General features: G+C 45.2%; 2 protein-coding genes across 4 annotated transcripts in view; both read left to right on the top strand.

Moving 5' to 3' along the window:
- Positions 1-1,020, top strand: part of crppa (CDP-L-ribitol pyrophosphorylase A) — a 37,455-nt gene extending 36,435 nt beyond the window's left edge. For 2 of the 3 annotated variants that reach the window (XM_046399911.1, XM_046399907.1), the window contains one exon: positions 271-1,020. In XM_046399911.1, coding sequence (XP_046255867.1) covers positions 271-375 — 105 coding nt within the window. In that variant the 3' untranslated portion in view covers positions 376-1,020. Of the gene's footprint in view, positions 1-3; positions 89-270 lie in introns of all 3 variants that reach the window. The other variant, XR_006844338.1, reaches the window with a different exon arrangement.
- A 4,795-nt stretch (positions 1,021-5,815) lies between these two features.
- The window catches only part of meox2a (mesenchyme homeobox 2a), a 30,954-nt gene continuing 15,935 nt past the window's right edge, over positions 5,816-20,834 (top strand). Inside the window, exons 1-2 of the mRNA XM_046399912.1 lie at positions 5,816-5,999; positions 7,044-7,114. Coding sequence (XP_046255868.1) covers positions 5,954-5,999; positions 7,044-7,114 — 117 coding nt within the window. The 5' untranslated portion in view covers positions 5,816-5,953. The remainder of the gene's footprint in view (positions 6,000-7,043; positions 7,115-20,834) is intronic.

The following is a 20,834-nucleotide window of genomic DNA, read 5'->3' as shown; positions in this document are numbered from 1 at the left end:
TAGTTTTACTACAAGTGGAACAACATGGTTTGAACTGGCTGCTAATGCTAACCGGATGCTGCTGGCAGACCCACAGACTGAAACGCTGGTGTGTAAACATTTGGATGACTCAAACAAAGTCGTGACTATTGAGAGAAAAGATAAACACGAACAAATGTGAATCTGCGTGGTCTTCGACCGCCGCTGCAGGACCTCAGTGCAGAGCGAGGTGGCGTGTTGCTAGCATGTCTGTAATTTTTATGTTCTTTCCTCCTCCTCCTCCTCTCTCAGGACGCCGAGCGCTGGGAGAGGTCAGTGTTGAAGGTCGCTGAGATCACGTCGGCGCTGATCCGGGAGAGGAGCTCCGCCCTGGTGGGACAGCTTCTGCAGGCGTGAGGGGAAGCAGCACCGACAGAAAATCCCCCAAATGTGACTCACTGACACCGCAGACATGAGACAATCAGTCTCTTCTGCTGTAAAAACTGAAGCAGCAGAGGCAAAGTCCCCTAAACCAGAATCCTACGCTTCCCATCATGCAACATTCACTCCTCACTGCTCGGCTGAAAGCGCAGTGGCAGCAGTGACAGCGTAGTTGGAAAGCGGTGGTCTGTTGTACGTCAGCAGTTTCATCTCCTGTCCCACAAACTAACAAAGCAAAAATCAAAAACGTCCTCATATGTGCAGTCACATCCCCGTTTCAGAGCTGTGGGAGATATTAAAACTGGAATATTTCGAGTGTTTTTGCTTCACGTCGACTGAACACCTTTTAAAGCTGCCATAATTTTGCTTTTGTGTTTATTTGTTTGTCTCGCCTGCGTTTTACTCCACCATCTTATGATGAGAACGTCAGTTCACAACAGTCTGAATGTGCGTCAACATGAGCTCAGAGACAACAGCAGATGTTAAAATACTGTACTACGTGTCCTAACCGCTGCATTCAGCTCGGGGCAGAATGGTTGAAACTCTAATATGTAGTGAGAAGGTGCTTATATTTTTGTACTCCATTAAAACTGCTTATTTAAAACAATAAATATGGCGCCATGAATTTTTTGTGTGAAGTGTTTTCACTGTGCAGGGGCTGACGATAGGACGAGAGGAGGGACGGCGTCCACCAGGTGGACCTCCTGCTTTTATCCGGCAAGATGCAAAGCTGCGACTGTCAGATCGTCTCCATCACATCAGGCTGGAATGTAAGGAGGCTCCAGAGGGACATTTTTTAACTGCTCTAAACCTGTGGAGTCTGAGTCACGCGTCGGCGAACATGTTTGATTCATACCGAAATAACTTTATTTATATATCATGCAGAGACAAGCTGAGAAAACCAGCTGCTACTGGGAGGCTTTCACACACACACACACACACACACACACACACACACACACACACACTCCTTTATGACTGTGCAGCATAAAAAGTTTTTTTGAAACACATTTTTAACCTGAGTTATTAATATTTTCAGTGTCTTACAGGCATACTTAGACTTGAAGTGAAAAAGGCCCATAAAGAAATAGATGTTATTGTAGTTTTATTTCTCATATTTTTTCTGCTGTGTCTGTACATAACTACTGAAACAATGTTTTAAAAGCTACACCTGCTCATCACTAAAGCTTTACACACATTACAGGCGCTTGTGTCATCTTTCGTGTCGTTTGTGTTCCTGGCAGCTGTGGACAAACTCAGACTTGAATCTGAATTTGTGCCGAATGTACCAAAAGGAACCTGGACTGTGGAGGGTCAGGAGGGCGTTTTCAGCTGTCAGCGGAGTAAAAAGTCAAATATTTTAACTCTGCGATGTAATGGAGAAGAAGCAGACAACCGCACTGAAAGTACATCAGTTGAGTAAATGTACTTTGTTATGTTCCATCTCTGATGTATCAGAACAAAATATATTAAGAACATGTGAAACTGCGTGCGTGTGTGTGAGTGTGTGTGCCTGCAGCCGTCCTCAGGATCGTGTGTTTGTCACAGGAAGGAGGGAAAACAGCGCTGCACATCAAAGCGTCTTTAAAAGTGTTGATGGCGGAACATTCCTCAGACGGCCACAAAGGCCTCGTCGCTTTGTGTCCGCCTCTCACACTTCCAGGGCATCTCCAGTTTCCTGCGTTTCTCCGTCCTCTGCAGCTCAGTGGAATTCCAGCCGTTGATCGAGAGCCGCCTCGGGCGAGAGGAGCTCCGTCTTCGGATTCCTGTCATGAACTCCTCACAACATGTGCTTGTGTTTCAGGGATTTCTCTGGAGGTCCCACAGTGACATACGATGAGCGCTGCAAGCGTTTGTTGAGTTTTATTCATTCATTCAGGATGTTCTTTTTACTTTCAATAGGAAAGAATAAGGCTGGAAGTGTCACTGTAGTATGACTTCTATAAAGGAAAATGAAAAAATACCATAAAATGAAATGGTAGTTCTGTTCTTACTTTTCTTATTGCAAAGGTCATTTATGTTCTTCCAGAAAGCCCCCCTGTGGGTTTCACACCAGTGATACACTATATAGACAGAAGTTCTAGGACACACCTCTTTATTATTGAGTCCAGGTGTGGCATGGGGCTGTTTCTCAGGGTTTGGGCTCGGCCCCTGACCTCCAGTGAAGGGAAATCTTAATGCTTCAGCACACCAAGACATTTTGGACAATGCTATGCTTCCAACTTTGTGGCAACAGTTTGTTGAAGGCCCTTTTCTATTCCAGCATGACTGTGCCCCAGTGCACAAAGCAAAGCTCCATAAAGACATGGTTGGATGAGTTTGGTGTGGAAGAACTTGACTGGCCCACACAGAGCCCTGACCTCAACCCCATCCAACACCTTTGGGATGAACTGGAACGGAGATTGTGAGCCAGGCCTTTTGGTCCAACATCAGTGTGTGACCTCACAAATGCTCTACTGCATGAATGGGTACAAATTCCCACAGAAACACTCCAACATGTTGTGGAAAGCCTTCACAGAAGAGTGGAAGCTGTTAGAGCTGCTGAGCTGTCCGTGTGTTTACAATGAGACGTCATTAAAGTCTGTTGGTGTAAAGGTCAGGTGTCCCAATACTTTTGTCTGAAACTGAAATGTTATGGATATTCTCTCTCATCACTTAGATGTAAAATGCATGAGGAAGGTATGAACCGGAGGACTGATTACAGCAAATAACACTCTGATGGGACTCTGATGTGAGTACTTGAAGGCTGTTGTTTCCTAATGTGGATCACATGTCAGGCTGCACATGTGAGGTATTCCTTTGTGTTTAGTGACACCTGGTGGACATCATGATTAATAAGTCTGGTCAGGTGATTTTTTCACATTTTCTCTCCACTAGGGGGACATGTTGGCCTTTCCTTCACAGGGACTTGGCTCTTAGTGGAAAATGTCCTGGTAGGTACTGAGACCAGAGAAGCTGGCGTGAAATGTGCTGATTGTGATTATTTGTCATCACTCTAATCAAGTGAAAACCAAACCATTTACTTAATATTTAACAGATGATTAACATCATCTGCTCTGTTCTTTAAGATATTTTAGGTGTTTGATGCACGTCGTTCTCCATGTCTGCCTCCTCCTGTCATCTCTCTTCTGTCACATCTCTAACAAGGCCCCACAGAAACCCTCTGAACTGTAATTATCATCCCCCAAAGACAAAGCTGAACACCAGTCAGTGCTGTAGCTGCTGGAATGTGTAGCTTAATGCTGACACCTCAGACCAGCTCTCGTTTAGATTTGAATGGTGACAATTAAAGTAGGCCTATCAATTGTGCCTATCATTGTGCAGTAAAATGTTCTCTGTCGGTGTTTTACTTTTATATGTGATGCCTTTGGATTAATGTTACTGCTGCATCAGTGTGTTTGTTGTATTTTACGGCTTTAGATGTTTAAGATTGAGTTTGTTTTAACTACATTCTTACTTAACCGAAAAGTTCCATGAGCTCAGGAAAAGTTTTCAGCTTTGTTACGGCTTATCCCACTGGGCTTTTTAAAGAGTTTATTTACCGGTAGCTTTAGCAGCAGGAGAATCTTCTTAACACCTAAAAGAAAGCTTCATCCTTCAGTTTATTGCAAACATTCAAGATCAGCACGTCTGTGGACACGTACTCTTCACCGGAGAGGAAGGCCATGAAAATTTTTAATCTGAAAAGTAAATAAAGCAGTCAGTTAAAATGTAGTGGAGTAAAAAGTGCAACTTTTACATGTGAGATGTAGTGGATTGGAAGTATAATGCTGCATAAAATGGAAATACTGAAGTAAAGTATAAGTATGTGACATCTGGCGGAGTACCCTGAGCTGGTCCTGCACTCACAGCTTGGTGTGTCTGCCTTTCCATACAAACCACATTCACTGCAGCTTTTCCGGGTGCTTCTGTAAGTGTGCCCGGGTTTGAGATGAATGTGCACGAATGTGACAATCCTAAATTTAGGTTCCCGGGTTCCGAGTTCACCCTGGCCGAAGGATTCCCAAATCTGGATCCCAATAAAAGAGGCTCGTCCAACAGAAACCACGAGAAAGCACTTCTTCCTGGAGACTACAAAACAAACACAGCGAGGGGGTCAAAAGAGCAGACTAAGAATATGAGCACTTTGGACGGGTCAGGAAGCTCCGTGAGGTGGGATGCCAAATACAATAACGCTGCCATGAATACAGAACAGAAGGTGTTCAGGAGTTTGACCTCATGAAGTCACCGCAAGCCCACAACGTCTGCTTCCTGGACAAAGAAACTCACTCGGACCTCTTGGACAACAGTGGGATTAAGTGTCTGTTTGTGCTGCTGTAGTTAAAACTGTAGCACTAATGCTGTCACTGATGTGTTTCCATGGATTTCCACCGATGCTATCAAAATAAATGTTAATGTAATATAAAAGTTTTGCAGCACTGGAAGTCACCACACACTACGACTCTGAACGAGTGGCACCTGAACTCAGAGAGGAACATCTGTGGACCACAGCGCCATCTGGTGGAGATTAACTCCTGAATTTCATGGTGGATTTAAAACAGACACTCAACAGTCTAACCGCCAAATCCAAACAAATGCATGCAAGTTTGCTGTGTCACACGCAGCCACAATTACTGCAATAGAAGGTGCTGTAAAATTCCGATTAAGCTCCCCCTAATGATTCATGCAGCTACAGCAGCAGATGGACGTTGAAAAATGCCTGCTGTGAGATCACAGCGCAGTGAAGCTGCACTGTAAACATGTCGGGAGTGATGTCAGTGTGTGTGGAGAAGTGAGTTTATACAGAATTTGGGAGGGGGGGGTTAAGCTGTGATTTTGGTGGTCTGGAGGAGGTTTGGAGACCAAGTCAGCCTGGGAAAATCCGACTGAGGGGAAATTTAATGACACATGGCTGTTCTCGCTGAGCATCCAACACTATGATGCCACTGAGAAAAGCACCTAAACTTCTGGTGGAAAACATCAGTGCAGATGAGGAATTTTACTGATCGGGTTCGTGTTGCCTTCTTGTGTGAAAACAGCATGAATTTTCAGGTCATGTTGGGATGTCACGAACACTGCTTACAAAGCCAACGCATTTATTTCAGCTTATAAAGATCATCTCACGGGCATCCTGCAGCACCTGGTCCTGGACTCACATCTTTTACCACCCATCAATCATCAACGTGATCATGTTGAGCTCCTTCTTTGAGCAGGCAGGAATTATGAGGTGCCTTCAAATGTGGTTATGACAAATACACGAGGATCCGTCAAGCGGAGCACCCGGGACCATAATTATTTAAACTTATCGTTGAAAATCATGCGTCTCTGCAGGTTTTCGACGTTTCCCTGCTCCGGCACACCTGATTCAAATGAAGAGGTCGTCGTCAGGCTTCTGCAGAGCTTCATGACGAGCTGATCATGTGAATCAGGTGTGTTGGAAGATGGGAGGGGGGCAACACAGTGACTGATGAGGTGTAACTCACTCTGCATCACCCAGGACTCCAACACACCACCGCCAAGAGGAAGTCATGACATGTGGCAGCTGACTGCTGTTCAGTCAGGCTCAGGCTGAGTTATGGCAAACGGCTTTGAGTGTAATATGAAGCAAGTCAGCAGACACGGCAAGAACATTTTATTTACTTATTTTACTGTAAGATATGTGATGCAACTCACCTAATATCTCACTGTCAGAGTTCAGCATCTCATATTTCTGCCTGCTTCTTGTGAACATCCTCTAAATTCCATCAGGCAAGTTTTGGTAACTTAAATTTATCAAGTTTGGTTTGGATCCCAGTGCTGGGAAAAAAAAAAAAAAATCTCGATCACATCCTTCTTGATGTTTTTCAATTAACTGAACAAATGTAATGTAATAAAAATAAAAACTTGACATAATACAAATCGTTTACAAAGATTTCTAATGATTTATAATACAATAGTTCATCTCCCCAGTCGACTTTCACAACATCAGTAAGCTGGAATGAAATCCGGGGGATTTGATGGCACATTTGGCCACAATAACAAAATCCAGGAGTGTGTCTTCAGTGTGCTTTCATTGGATGCTTTTGGAATTTCCCACAGCTACTGAAGGCAACAGACAAGTACTGTGAGTGGGAAACAAATATTACAACATAAATCCAGTATTTGGGAAGGACGACAGGGATCAGCACCGTTGGGGAATAACTTGTACTCAGTCTTGTGAGCTGGTGTTCAAATGCAGCTCTGTGTTATATTGTTTTATTGTTCTGTCTTCTCCGGCCCCCATACCCACTCCCACATATTTCCTCCGCCCCCCCACGAGCTGACTGCTCCTGAGGGCCAAATGAATTCCACATTTCTCCCCTCCTGAGCTGTCACTGGTCCACACACGGCTGAGGCTCGCCTTTATAAATGAGACTCAGCAGGACGTGGGATTTCTCGCTGACAGCTAAGTCTGAAACAACCTGCTGGAAACGAAGCTTCGGTGGGAGCCAAACGGTCAGGGTGAGGCTTCATCTGCCCGCTGCGGGGCCCCGGGGCCCCACGGTGGTGCTGTGGTGAACCACAACCGTGTGGCGAGCAACCTGGTGTTGAGTGGCAATGTTGTGAAGATCTGCCGCGGCTGACTGCAGATGAAGGCAGGGTTTCATTCAGTAGTCTAAAATAAAAGTTTTTTTTCTTCACCGCAGAGGTAATGAACAGCAGGAAGACTCGGATCCAGCACAGTGAAGGAAGAAGGAGCCGGGCTGATCCAAACAAGGTAGGAGGATTTATCTTCATGTGGAACATCCTGCTATCAGTGGAGAAGGGGAGGACTCTGTAGCACATGAAGGAATAAATCCATTACATTTCTTGCAATTATTGTTTCACTTAAGCGAAGTAGTCACGGTAAAATGAACTTCCAAAAAAAAAACAAAAAAAAAAAAGAAAAAATGTTCAAAAGAGATTTTCACATTGGATGAAATCTGTTGAGTACCTAAGAACCACTACCTCAAAACTGTACTTAAAGCTGTATTAATTGATGTTTGACCACTAGAGGGCAGACAATAACAGCCCTGGCCGTTGACAGGAAGTGTCTCCCCTTCCTCCCAGTGTACAAAATGAAGCTAAAATATCCCGGATTCCAGCACTGGAGCCAAAGCCTGTCAATCAGTTTCCACCCATACACCCGTCTGACCCAATCAGGAGCCACGCCCAGCTGTCAGTCATGATGTTTCGCCCCATTTTAGAGCATCAAATAGCTAATAAAAATCAAACTTGAAAAACAATTAAAAATAATCACTTGAACATATGTCAGCGTGATCAGAACTAGCTAAAATGGTTGCTGGTTCACTATCACTGTTAGTTAATGGAACTGAGCCGTCGTTACTCACTGTGATCAACCTGTGACGAGTCAAAACGTCAGCTATGCAATCAGTCCATTGCAGGTCACTCTGTGTGTTTAACTGGCGACATCTGCTCGCTAGCCTTAGCTCCTTAGCTGACGGAGTGTTTGCTAGCAGAGTTACGCCTATACGGTCAAGTCCTCCTCAGAAACTGCACTTGTGAAAACTTCATGTTGCCCCCAACACAAGACCTCCACCCCTCCTCCTGGGTGAAGTACCTGACCCTAAACGCTCCGATGTGCTCCCCATCTCGCTGCTAACTTTATCTGTCTGCTGTTTGGTGCAGTTGGTTTATCAAAGTTTGGTGGTAACCAAGCAGCTTTAAATACAGCAGGATGGCGTTTGATGTATGTATGTACAGTGCCTACCATCGGAAGCTGAGCAGCTCTCTGGTATTGTAACCTTGGTAGACTCCTTCACTCGGCAGGACTGAGATCCAAACCTTGTCTACATTACTGGTGCCAAAGGGTTGGATCAGATGTACGACAGAGTTTAGTGATAGAGTGAATTGGTCCAAATTAGGTCCAACAATTTTCTACAATTATGGCAGCGGGAGGACGCGATGGCACATCAGAGCTGATTATTTGTGTTTGGAGGCGGCTGGGTGCTGAGGGTTAATGGGTGCTCCATCATCAGGAGGAGAACAGGAGGGAATGACTCATCCGCCGTGGATGTGAACGAGCGACTTCTCTTATGCTGCAACGACCTTCATAAACGAAGATGTTCCAGAACGGAGGGATGAGTGAAGGAAGAAGGGGAGAAACATTTATTTACAGTATGTGAACAGGAAATATGGAGAAACAATGGAAGGAAGGGAGGAAGGAAGGAAGGGAGGAAAGAGACAACAAAACTGACTGAAAAGAAAGAAGGTAAATATGGAAAGAGGAAAAAACAAGAAATGAAAGAAGCAAGGAAGGAAAAGTGGAGAGAGAGGGAGAGAAAGGAAGAAAGGAAGATTAAGAAAAATGGAGGGAAAAGTAGAAAGGAGAGCAGAATGATGAAGAAAAATGTGTAAAGAAAAGAAAAATAAGGTAGGAAGGAAAAGTGAACCGAAATGAGGAGGCACTGAAGCAAGAAATGATGGAGGAGAAGGAAAGAGAGAAAGATGGAAGGAGGGAATCAAAGGATCGTGAAAAGCAATTAAGAAGAAAGGAAACAAAGTGGAAAGAAAGACAGACAGGAAGTCCTGCTCGGCGTCCACCGTTGAGCTACTGGACGGCTGGCTGACAGAAGCTGATCGAAGAGGCGAGTGAGATGTGGAACGAAAACCGCGACGTCTTATCTCGAATTGTGAAAAATCTCTCTTCACGCTGGTGCCAATAAAGTTAATTGAATCGGGCTGAAACTGAGAGTGGGCCTGCAGTTAGTTGGAAGCAGCTGTGGCTGCTTGGCCGTCGGTCCAGCGAGTCCACCAGCCCCTCCGCCCACCTCCTGTTGGACGGGACCTCCATCAGGCTGACAGCCGCGTTGCCGCTCTGTTCGTGACTCCTCTCTGCGTCTCCTCCTGGCTGCTTGACTTTTTACTCCTCAGCTCCTCCGGCGCCGCTCAATCAAGGCCACCTCGAGCAGGCGAGACGGCACATCCATCCATCACAGCCCGCACCCACGCAAACACACACTGAAGTTATGATCCACAGCATCTCATCATCAATACACGTCTGATTAGCTGCTCTCCATCACAGGCCGCCTGTCTGAACACAAACACTTTGTACAGTAGAAATATAGTAAAAATATACAAAACAAAAAAAAAGACTCAGAGCGCCACCTGCAGGCAGCATTTAGCACTGCTGGAAGTATTCAGGACATTTACTTCTAAAAGTATAAATACCACACTGTGGAAATACTCCATCAGGAAACGCCCTGCATTCAAACTTTACTTAATTAAAAATATGTAAATATTACCAACAAAATACTTAGTTAAAAAAAGTAGTCACTGGGCAGTAAGACTTCCCTCTGTGTTTTACCGTGATATCAGATGTTTTGTATTAACATTACTACCGTATTTAATGTGTATTTTACTGCTGTAGACGTCCTGTCCTCGACGTCGTGTCAGCCAGGCCTCACACAGACATTCAGTCCTGTGACAGGGAGGGTCGGGGGTGTACTTTAAAGACCCTTTAAAGACCTGAATCAGGAGAAAACAGCCCCTCACCTCTGAGCTTCTCTCCTCAACACTTGGCATCTGTTTTGTTTAGGCTGAGCTCCATCAGGAATGTAAAATGTGCGAGCTGAGGTTTTGCATTCGGCTTGGGGTCAGAAGTTCTGCTGCTGCATTAAGGGTTCGAATCGTACTTTTTTACTCCGTTACATTTGTTTTACTCTTATAGATGCTCGTAAAGGTGCTTTAAAAAAGACACGATATGCTTATGTGATGTGATGCAGTACAGCATCTGAACCGGCTTGACTAACATGGAAATGCTCTCAGTGATTTCAAAATAAAAGAAGAAGAATATAATAATACAGGAAAAGGAGCCACTCTGCACGAGTACTTTCACTTTCAATACTTTAAATAATACTTCAGTTCTTTTACGTAAATAACGTTTTGAATTGTAATAGAGTTTTTTGTACTTCTTCCAGCACTGGTTTTAACTGACAAACTCCTCGCCGTGTTGGGCTACAAGAGTTTCTGCGACAGACAGTCGGTTTGGTGTCCTCCTGCGTCCAGCTGTTGCCTCCAGGGTTGCAGGAGGTTCACGGTCCTTTCGGGAAACGTTGCATTTATATATCATTCATTAGCTTTTTAGGGAGTCAAAGTATGTGGCTGTGAAGGCTGACAATCATGTCAGACCAACTCCTTCACAGGGGGAATTTTTCCAAACGATCAGTTTACGGGCGCAGAAAACGGAAGCTCCAAGTGAAAGTGACTGCCAAAACAAATTTATCCGATTTACTGCAAATATGGTCTCAAACTCAGCTGCATCTCACTCTCTCTCTCTCACACACACACACACACACACACACACACACTCACAGACTAAGTACACCATAGAGACAAATCCCCAGCTGATCTTTCCCATGAACATGTCTCCCTGACTCAGGACTCGCCCCCCTTCAGCAGGCCCGAGCCTCGGCTCCCTCTGGGCCTCCGTTGAAGGACTGTAACTATTTTCTCCACAACGAAAACCTCAAACACAACAACAACGAGTTAGTCATCGAGACCTGCCATAACATCTTGATTTGTGTTGTAGCGTGGGAGCAACAACACACACACACACACACACACACACACACCAGCACTCTCAACAGCACACTTTGTGGGATCAACTCATCAGCATGAAAAAGATTCAAGGTTTTGGAAGCTCCCTGCATCTCTTCCCCTGAAAAATGATTTACGAGGCCGAATCATTCACAGCACTCGACTTCCTGTGAGTGAAATCTCCAGACGTCCTCCTCTGTTTTGTGCTGTCACGTCCCATCTAGATGGCTGGCTGTGGAATTTAGTGCACGGCTGGATTAGTCTTGTCTGCACATGTGTTTCGCTGTGGGGAGTTCTGTACCGTTTGACCGTCCTCGTTCAGTTTTAACTGCTCTCTTTCATGCACAGACTCACTCTGTGTTTTCCTTGTATTTCTTAATCGTCTCCCTGGCAGTCAGTTAAGCATTTTGCACTGACAGAAATACAGTGTCCTCGAAGACTCTCGGCCTCCTAAACTATTCAGACCTTTGACTCCGAGTTTGGCTCCGTCCGTTGGCTTGACGACTTCCTTTCCGATGCCGCTGTGATATTTTACTGCCTCCTGCTCAGATGCTTGAAGATGCTGAAGCGCTTGCGCACCGAAGACAGAAAGCGGCCGGTGATATTTCAGTAACTTCAGCATTCATCCTGACTGAAAGATCCACTTTTACTTTTTATTGCAAATTAACTGCAGGCCTCCAAGTAGCGCCATGCTCGGGTGATATTTATTGATATGCAACAGCCCCTGAGCGCCTAATTGGCTGTTTTGGAAATGACCCGACCTGCGATGGCTCCCTCGGCTGCCAGCTCTCCTCCCAAAATGGCTGCCCCGACCACAAGCCTTCGTTTGGCCCAGCATTTTCATGGAGCTCGGCTGTAAATCCTCTTTTTCTTCTCTCTTCGCTCCCCTTCGCCTCTAACGTCTTCATTACTGAAGTCGTTTTGTCAGCACACCATCGAGCGTAACAGAATACCATGCTGACCAACATTTAGGTCATTTCCTCCTCTTAAGACCAGATATTGCGCCGCCGCAAAGGTAGCCAGATTGCCAGATTGGAGCCCTGGGTTGCCAGATTGGGGACCCGGCTAATCTAATTAGAGAGTGAGGGAAAGAGGCCCGAGGGGCCCGCAGGAGTGGGACTGTGGTGGAGCCAGGACTGGTTCCCCCTTTTGAAAAACTATGCACCGCAAAATACAATGTGGTAATGTCTGCGGGCCTAATTCTTCCGGAGGGCAGAGAAGCCGGACTCTGTCCTGCAGACAGCCACATCCCTCGCTTCAGAGGGAGGGAAAAAGAGGAAAGAGGGAGCAAAAGAGAAGGAGTCCGAGAATGATTTATGTCCTGCCGTACAGACGCAGAAATAAATCCAGCGACCTAGCGCAGAGGGGGAAGCAGGCCATAAAGCACAGGATCAATTCAGAGCTGGTTCCCCTTTTTCGAAAAACCCCAAATGAGCCAAAATCTCCTCCCATGTCAAAGCCAATCGCTTTGTTCTATGTCATCAAGGCCTTTCATGATGGCGTTCCCATTCTTAAGTGGGAGGCGTGGCCGCCTGTCTGTCGCTGACATACGAGGTTCAGTCTCTGGACTGAGCTCGGGGATCTCGGAGCTCTCGGAGCTGATAATTAGGGTCTTCGGTGGTGAACGTGGTGATGGCTGCGTGGGAGGCCTCTTTAAAAAAACAACCAAAAACCTACACTGCTAATTTAAGTTGTTGGACTTACTGGGGTTATTGGTGCTCGCTTTGACCTGCAGCTCTCAGTGGTGCGTGGGACCTGCACGGCATCTTAGATGTCACACACACACACACACACACACACACACACACACACACACACACACACACCTCCAGGTGGCCGAGAGGTGTGCGTGTATTTCACACCCACTCTGCCACGATCAATTTCACCTCCTCGCATGCGTCCAGCTCAGTGTGCAACTTTTACAAGAGAGCGAGGGATCAGTTTCAGACTCCCCCACAAATCCCAGCTTCTTTCCATCTGCGTGAAACGGACCTGAAGCTGACCAGTAAACCGATCGCGGTGCTCATGTGTGACCTCCTGAATGTGCTGGAGGCAACAGCTATTTGTTAGACCGAAGCGTGGAGTGAAAACGAAGCTCTTCGGTTGCAGGATGCCTGACAGTGAAGTGAAGACGGACGGGAATTAGAAGAGACAAAGCAGGAAAAAGTCATGAATAACGAAGTTCTCTAAAAAGTTCAGAACTCGCTGAATGCTGCGGTTCCTCAAGGTCACAAACTACATTTCTTATAGTTTTACGAGTAAATTATTGTCATTTTTTTGCCCTCAAAGTATTAAAGTGAAAGACAGAGCAGGAAGAAAACCACCGCTTTTTAAACTGTACATATTAAAACTGTCATGCAAATTAGAGACTTTATCTTTTATTTGTCACTAAATATTAACTCACTAACAGTGGTGGAAAGTAACTAAGTACTTTTTCTCAAATACTGTACTGTGTTTCCTCTTTCTGCTGCTTAATACGTCTGCTCCCCTGCACTTCAGAGGGAAATATTATCGTTTCTACTCCACTTCGCTTACTTTCTACTTCCATGCAGTTAACCACACGATCACGTCATGTTAACACGCGTCTGCTGGTGGCCTCTTCTGTCCTTCAGGTTTCAGGACGTCTCGGTTTGTCTGCCGCATCCACCTCTCCAAATCTCGATTTCACACAAATTTGTTCCTCTTTAATCGTATTAAAAACTAAGAAAGGGAAAATAAACCACGAAGGACGATTGTTTAGCCAATAATGTGTCTCCCCTAAAACCCGCCTCCTGAGGCCCTGACTGATTTCAACACTGGGGGCCCATTTTAAAAACATCTCACACACGTTTAAGCGACTCCTCAGAAGCTGCACGTGTCTGATCTTCTTATTTTAAACCACACACGTCCGTTCATGTTGTGAGGAAGCTGAGCGTCCACTCCTGACTGGCTATCGGCACACTTGTCATTTACTGAGCAAATTTCCCTCGTTCTAATTTGATTGTGCAGGCCCTGAGGGGAACACGTTTTTCGCCCGATGCAAACAGCTGGCTCAACACCCGCTCTTCCTCTCGCTGTCTTTCTCACACGTTAACAAAACCCTCCATCTCGCCGCCTCTCAATCTCCCTGACATTGACTAATCGTGCTTTGTTGTGATTAAAGCCACCAGATGCTCGGGAGAAACCGGCCAAAACCCTGTAAACTCGCAGCTCTTTTTCTGTTGCTGCTCTTTCTTGTGGAGAGCAGCAGGAATGTCAGCCATCTTCCCATCCACACGGGACGCCACAACACACTGGCTTTTAAGAGTGTGTTTACAGTGAAACGTTCCGCTGATGTGGGATAGATTTATTGCTTATTTACTCTCTGGCTTGGCCCGACTTTTTGTTGGTCCGACTTCTGATCACTTTCGATGCCTCACGCCAGACCACGAAGTGATGGCGGCATGTAAACACACCCGACACGATCTGGAATCCAGGGATGTGTGTGTGTTAGTGTTTGTGTGGGTGTGAGAATGAGGCAGGCAGTCTGTGTAGTTATACCCACGCCGGAGTATCTCTGCATATAGATACTGTGTGTGTGTGTGTGTGTGTGTGTTTTAATGTATACATTTTGACTTATTACTGTGCATAAGTGCGTAAATGTGTGTTTGTGCGTACATGTGTCCTTGTGTGTCCTCTTCTTCTTAACTTTGTCTTTTAACTCCGTGTGTGTTCCAAAAAGTTTGTGTGTGTGTGTGTGTGTATGCATGCATGCTTCCTCCCCCTCAGCGTTGTGTAATTAGTCGGTTGTAATCAGCGCCTTATAAAGGATCAATCAGGTGGAGGATAAACACGGCTCGGTTGTGTAACACACTTCATTAAGCAGGAAAGCGGAGCTGTGGGATCACACGACGTTGCTGCAGTATTTAAACAAACGTCTGTACTTTTTAATACTTCCAAGGCTGGAATTAAAGATCATTCGGCTTTTATGCTCTGGTAAGGTGCAAATTTTTCAAGCAGTTTTTCAAATGGATTGTCTCAAAGGATAAGTCTGGTTTTGGAAACGTCGTCTGACAGGGAAAGAAACTATCAGACAGGCTGTGAAGAAGCCAACAGTTCAACCATAACTGCATACACACACAGCTACGGTAAGACCATCACACCAACAGGGACATTAATGACGTCTCATTCTAAACACACAGACAGCTCAGCAGCTCTAACAGCTTCCACTCTTCTGTGAAGGCTTTCCACAACATGTTGGAGTGTTTCTGTGGGAATTTGTGTCCATTCATGCAGTAGAGCATTTGTGAGGTCACACACTGATGTTGGACCAAAAGGCCTGGCTCACAATCTCCGTTCCAGTTCATCCCAAAGGTGTTGGATGGGGTTGAGGTCAGGGCTCTGTGTGGGCCAGTCAAGTTCTTCCACACCAAACTCATCCAACCATGTCTTTATGGAGCTTTGCTTTGTGCACTGGGGCACAGTCATGCTGGAATAGAAAAGGGCCTTCAACAAACTGTTGCCCCAAAGTTGGAAGCATAGCATTGTCCAAAATGTCTTGGTATGCTGAAGCATTAAGATTTCCCTTCACTGGAAGTCACTCTGAAAAACAGCCCCATACCACACTGTCCGAATACTTTTGTCCATGCAGTGTATTTTTAAAACTACGTAGTCCCTATATATACTTATACTTTGGTGTGTAAATGATTCATATTTAGCAAAAATTGCTGCGGTGGCTGCAACATAATCCATCATAATCCAACCATTTAAAGTGTCGTCCACTGAAAGTGCTTTTTTAATCACTCGCAGGATGTGATTGTTACAGCTGAGCTGTTGCAGTTGCTTCATCATCCAGATTGTTGAAATAAGCTAAATACTCACACAGCACTTTGGAAATTAACTCCTGCTGGCCTTTTATCTCTGCAAACTGCATCTCTGAAGCACATTTCCACGGTCGTCTTCCTGTAGCGACTCGCCTGTCGCAGGTTTTCAGAGCGAGACTTGAACAAGACGTGTGATGGTTAAATAAAGAGGATTTTAATCATAAATTAGACGAAGGCTCAGAGTCACCTTATTACAGTGTTGTTGTCAGCACAGGGTTACGATCTGAGCTTTTCTTGTAACAGGAAAACATGTATTTTTAATATGTTAAAAATAATTTATTTATATTAGAAATATTTATTAATATGTAAAATTAGAAAATGCTTGCTGAAAAGTGACAAAAATCAAATGTAAATGTGTTCTTACCTTTAAAAATAAAAGAACATAATCCCAAAATGTGTGTGAATGAGCCTCACTGATCAGAGACTTTGGTGTCCTGTCAATAAAACATCCACAGCTGGTTTCATGATGGCACTTTGTCAGCGTGTTCTCAGTGTGTCGTAAAGAAATCTGTTTTCATGGAGGCCGTGTGAGTGTGCAGCTCCTCTCTGGACGTTTGATTTGAGGCGTGTTGTGTTCGGACAGCATCGTGGGGACAAATTGCCCAGAAAGTTCTTTAACTGACCAATGAGAAAAACAAACAACTCCAGCTGTTGTTTGTGCACTTGGCAAACAGCTGTGAAATAAGCAGGAGAAACACAAAATGCAATTTAAAGAGGAGTCTTCATGTGTTCAACAACGCTGCACTCTCTGTGCAAAGATACGAATGTTTTCTTAAAAAAAGCAATTTTACAGCTATTTGATGTTGTGTATACGTTTCACGGCAGCAGCTTAACCAGCTAGCATTAACACGCGACACAACGCCGAGCTCCTCTCGCCGAGCTCCTCTCGCCGAGCAGGAGCGTTTTAGCGCCTTTCAGCTCAGTGTTTTGGTTTTCTCGCTCTCGTCAGCAGCAGGCAGCAGCTCTAATAAAAGTCGGTGAAAGCGGTGGAGGGTGGAGGGTGTGGCAGCTGAAGATGAAGGTCTTTTTTGAATGAGCTGGCAGAGAGCTTAAAGAAATGTAAATACAGATTCATCAGATGTCCAAGTAAAGGATAATATTGTCTGTTGTCTGTTGACTGTGTCTGCTAACTCAGTATGGTGCTAACACGGCAGTAATGTGTTTGTTTTGTTGTGTTCTTCGAGTTAACGGCGGCTTTTGGAAGGAAAACATGAAACGAGGGGTGGGGTTCAGCTGGTTGCAATCTACAATCTCACCCCTAGATGTCACTAAATCCTACAGACTTTAAGAGTGATTTTTTTTGTTTGTTTGTTTGTTTGTTTTACCTACAATCAAACACAGCATGCGTACTTAATATATGAAATGAAAATAAACACCGTATTTCCATCGTGTTTGAGCTCTGGCGCTCATTTGATGCATCATGTCATTGTGCCTTCTGCCACAGTTTAAGGGCACCTGAATGGAGAGTTGGTGGCGCCAGCTGTTCATCTCAGTGAATCAACCCCTAATAATCACGAAATAGTGGTGGATGGAAACGAGCATAAATCCACATTTTGTTGTGATGATTTTCTGTAAATTTGGTTAAAATTTGTGCCACGTTTGGACGGAAAGCAGGACTCGGTTCCACATGAGGACAACGTAAGTTTAACCCATGTTTCTGTAGTTCCTGCTGGTCACCAGTAGAGGTCTACATGAGTCTGACAGCAGGTTTGTGTTGTAATGAACTGCTCAGATTGGACGCCACAGGCTAATGCCGTTGCATGATGGATAACTTCTGTAATAGAAGCACATGATATGACTACGGTGTGACTGTAGACCGTCTGTCCACATTAAAAGTTGCAGCTCTTATGGGGTCACGGTTGGCCTGTAACATTCCAACAGGAAGTCCCACCTCCTCCTCCTCCTTTTGTTTTAATGAAGCCCCTGGGAGGTTCTGGAAAGCCCTGGAACTGAATGCAGTCCATCCCGTCCAAACCGCCGCCTCCTCTTCAGTCCCAGTGAGCTTGGACCAAACCCTGCTCTGCCTCCTGCACTCTGCCCCGTCGCCACGGCAACTGCAAACAGGACGGGGAACAGGGTCCCGCTGCAAGACGGGGGCTATGATTTCAACAGATGTCACGACACACAGGCAGCAGAAACGCTTGTCTCTGGTCAGTTTCTAGCGTGACTCTCGGTGGATCTGATCCACGGGCAACACATTTGACATATCACCAGGGTTCGAGCGCCATATTCTCTTCTGCAGCGCGGGCCGTCATTTTTAACAAGGCAGAACAGCTGGCCTAAGGTGTCGCAACATAAAATTCAGGAAATCGACACTACACTGTATAACAACCTATCTTACCCTGTCCTCGTGACAAAGGGGGGGTATTTGCAGCCATACAACATGCCTCTGTATCCTCCTATTGTCCCGGCCATGCGTCATGTACACACCGAAGCCAGTCTCCTGATTGGACGACGACATGGGATTGTTCTGGACCACAGTCGGGGGGGAAATGCTTGGGAACTCCACTTCCCAGCGTGAGAGGAGACGGAGAGCAGAACGGCTCCCTGGAGGCACAGCCAATGACCCCGCTGAGTGCCAAATATGCAGAGGTCACCGGATTCCTATTGGGCGAGAGCTAAATATGACTGACACCGAGCAGCAATAACCCTTGACTCCAGAGCTGCTGGGGAGACACGCTATTTATTTGCCGGCAGATAAATGTCAAGCAAACAGTTCTGAATTTCAAACATGCCTTCAGTAGAAAAGTATCTGGGGTGTAAACTGAAGGGAGGAGGAATTTCAGCTCGCTCAGAGCAGCCAGCAGAACAAGTAAAAACAAACAGTAAAAGAAGTGGAGTTCCAGTGGTGGAGGAACATTCTGTAGCTCTTCACAGCCATCTGTCTTGTTTTAACTGTAATGTTGATGTTTTGTTGTGTCTTTTCTCGTTCTGTATTGTTTTAATTCACCACAACTGACTGATATCTTTGTACTACGTCACCGCGGGGGCCTCCGCCCACTGTGTTAAATAAATAAAGAAGAATGCTATTAGATAAGGATTTCATCCGTCCTTTGCTGAAGTGCTGTGGTAAAAAGCAAGAATTTGTGTCAGTTAGGCATTTCGTTTATACTCACACACATCTGATTAGGAAAATGCATCACAAGATTAATTCAAGTCCCCTCCAGTCAAAAAAGTGTTTTTCTTCTTGTTCCTCCAGTTGAATTTCACATTCACAGGCTGAAAGTGTTAAGTTTTTCTGATTTTATGAGGTGGAGCCTACGGACCTGATTTGTGTCATCACAAATAATCTGACAGACGATCCTGACCCGGTGTTCAGCACACACACACAGGGTGATGTGGAAACCTGAAGGCCTCAGTGCAAACACACTGAAGACGGACTCCACACGTCATCGTGTCCAGCAGGAAAACTTGTGAAATGAAAAATATTTGGGTGTTCATATACTCTGGAATTTTTAATGACAAAGAAGAAATATGGGCTATTTTAAGGATTTTAATGTAAAAATTATACATTTTTCTAAGCTAAAACTCTTTATTTTAAAACAAGTCTGCATCTTCATTTCCACCTGGCATCAGTTGAGATCATTAAAGAAAAAAACAAAAACCTCCAAACTTTTAGGATTATGTCAAAATTGAAGGAATCGACAAGACAAAGATAATTTTCTGTAGTTTCACTTGAGAAATATTGACTCTGTTTTTCCATTACCTGACACCTCGTGTCATCGAGTGATTGTTGATTCATAACTTCAGCAAATCACAGTAAAATATAATCACCACAGGCTCGTCTCTGCACACACACACAAAACACTCACATCACAATCCCCTTTACCTGCTGCCAGTAGAGGTCGCTGTCCCCCAGCTGCACCTCCTGTGACCTCAGCAGGGGCAGCAGCAGCACCTTTAGGTCCTCAGGTCAGAGCGTGGAGACACGGTGGATCACTGTGCACCCGTGCTTGCAGTTGATCTATCTGTCCCGGCATGGTGTCCGGCTGAAAACTGGAACTCACGTGAGGGAAAAGATAAAGGTGTCCGGCATGAACAGGTGCAACAGCACAGCCACGCCCACACAGCCCTCACAGGCTTTTACTCAAAGGAAAACACCCGTGGGTGAGAAGATGGACACCTGTAGCTGAGTGTGGATGATGTTCAGAGGCGACACGTTTCTAAGTGAATGAAGCTACGTTTGTGATCCGCAGGGAGGCGGTCGGGGTGGATCGTGGACTCTGAGACTCCAGAGTCTGAGTTTTTCATCCTGAGTCTGTGTGTGGTTTAAACAAAAGCACTTAGTGTTCTTGGTTAAAGTCACAGCAACCTTTTTCTGTATTAAACCCCACACACAATCTTTCCCAAACTGCTGCCAAAACATGTGGTACGAGTGTCATAATGCTGCGGTCATTACGAGTGAATGTTAAACTGTGAGTCAGAAAGAAAGAAAGAAAAAACACACGAAATGAAAAGTTAACATTTTACTGATACGTTCAGTGCATGCATGAATAACAGAAGCAGACACCAGCTTCAAAGAGGGAACTTATTCAATAAACTGAAGTCAGTCACACAGTTTTCCTCTTGATTTTACTTCATCACGAGTAAAGATACTGACACATTGGATTTGGATGGTATTTGTACTCCCAGAAAGTACATTATCTTGCCAATTAGTTGCTTATAAGCATCATTCCCACGACACAGGGTAGCAAGTCCAACGCCATCAAGGACCCGACGTGGTGGAACTACGTGAGGAGGCTCAGCAGAAATCAGGCTGCGGGTGCTGATCCTGAATTAAGTGTTGATGAGCTTCACCAGCCCTGACACATTGGGTTAACATTAGTCAGAAAACAGCCCAGTCCCCCCGTACTGCAACTTAACGGAATAAACGCTCTGGGAATCGTCCAGAAACTCTCAGGAACCTAAAGAGAGAAGGAAGCTGTAAAAATCATAAAAGGTTGACTTCACTCTTCTGAATGATTTGCCTTATTGGAACAGCATGTTGAAGTCGGACCATCAGAGGGCCACTGGAGTGATGCAATGTGGCCAGAGCTCTTCCACAGCCTTTGGACTGAG

This window comes from Scatophagus argus, chromosome 9 (genome assembly GCF_020382885.2).
Source record: "Scatophagus argus isolate fScaArg1 chromosome 9, fScaArg1.pri, whole genome shotgun sequence".
In the NCBI taxonomy this organism is placed as follows: Eukaryota; Metazoa; Chordata; class Actinopteri; family Scatophagidae; genus Scatophagus; species Scatophagus argus.
The sequence above is the reverse complement of the archived record's forward strand: the minus strand, read 5'-3'. Positions and strand labels throughout refer to the sequence as shown.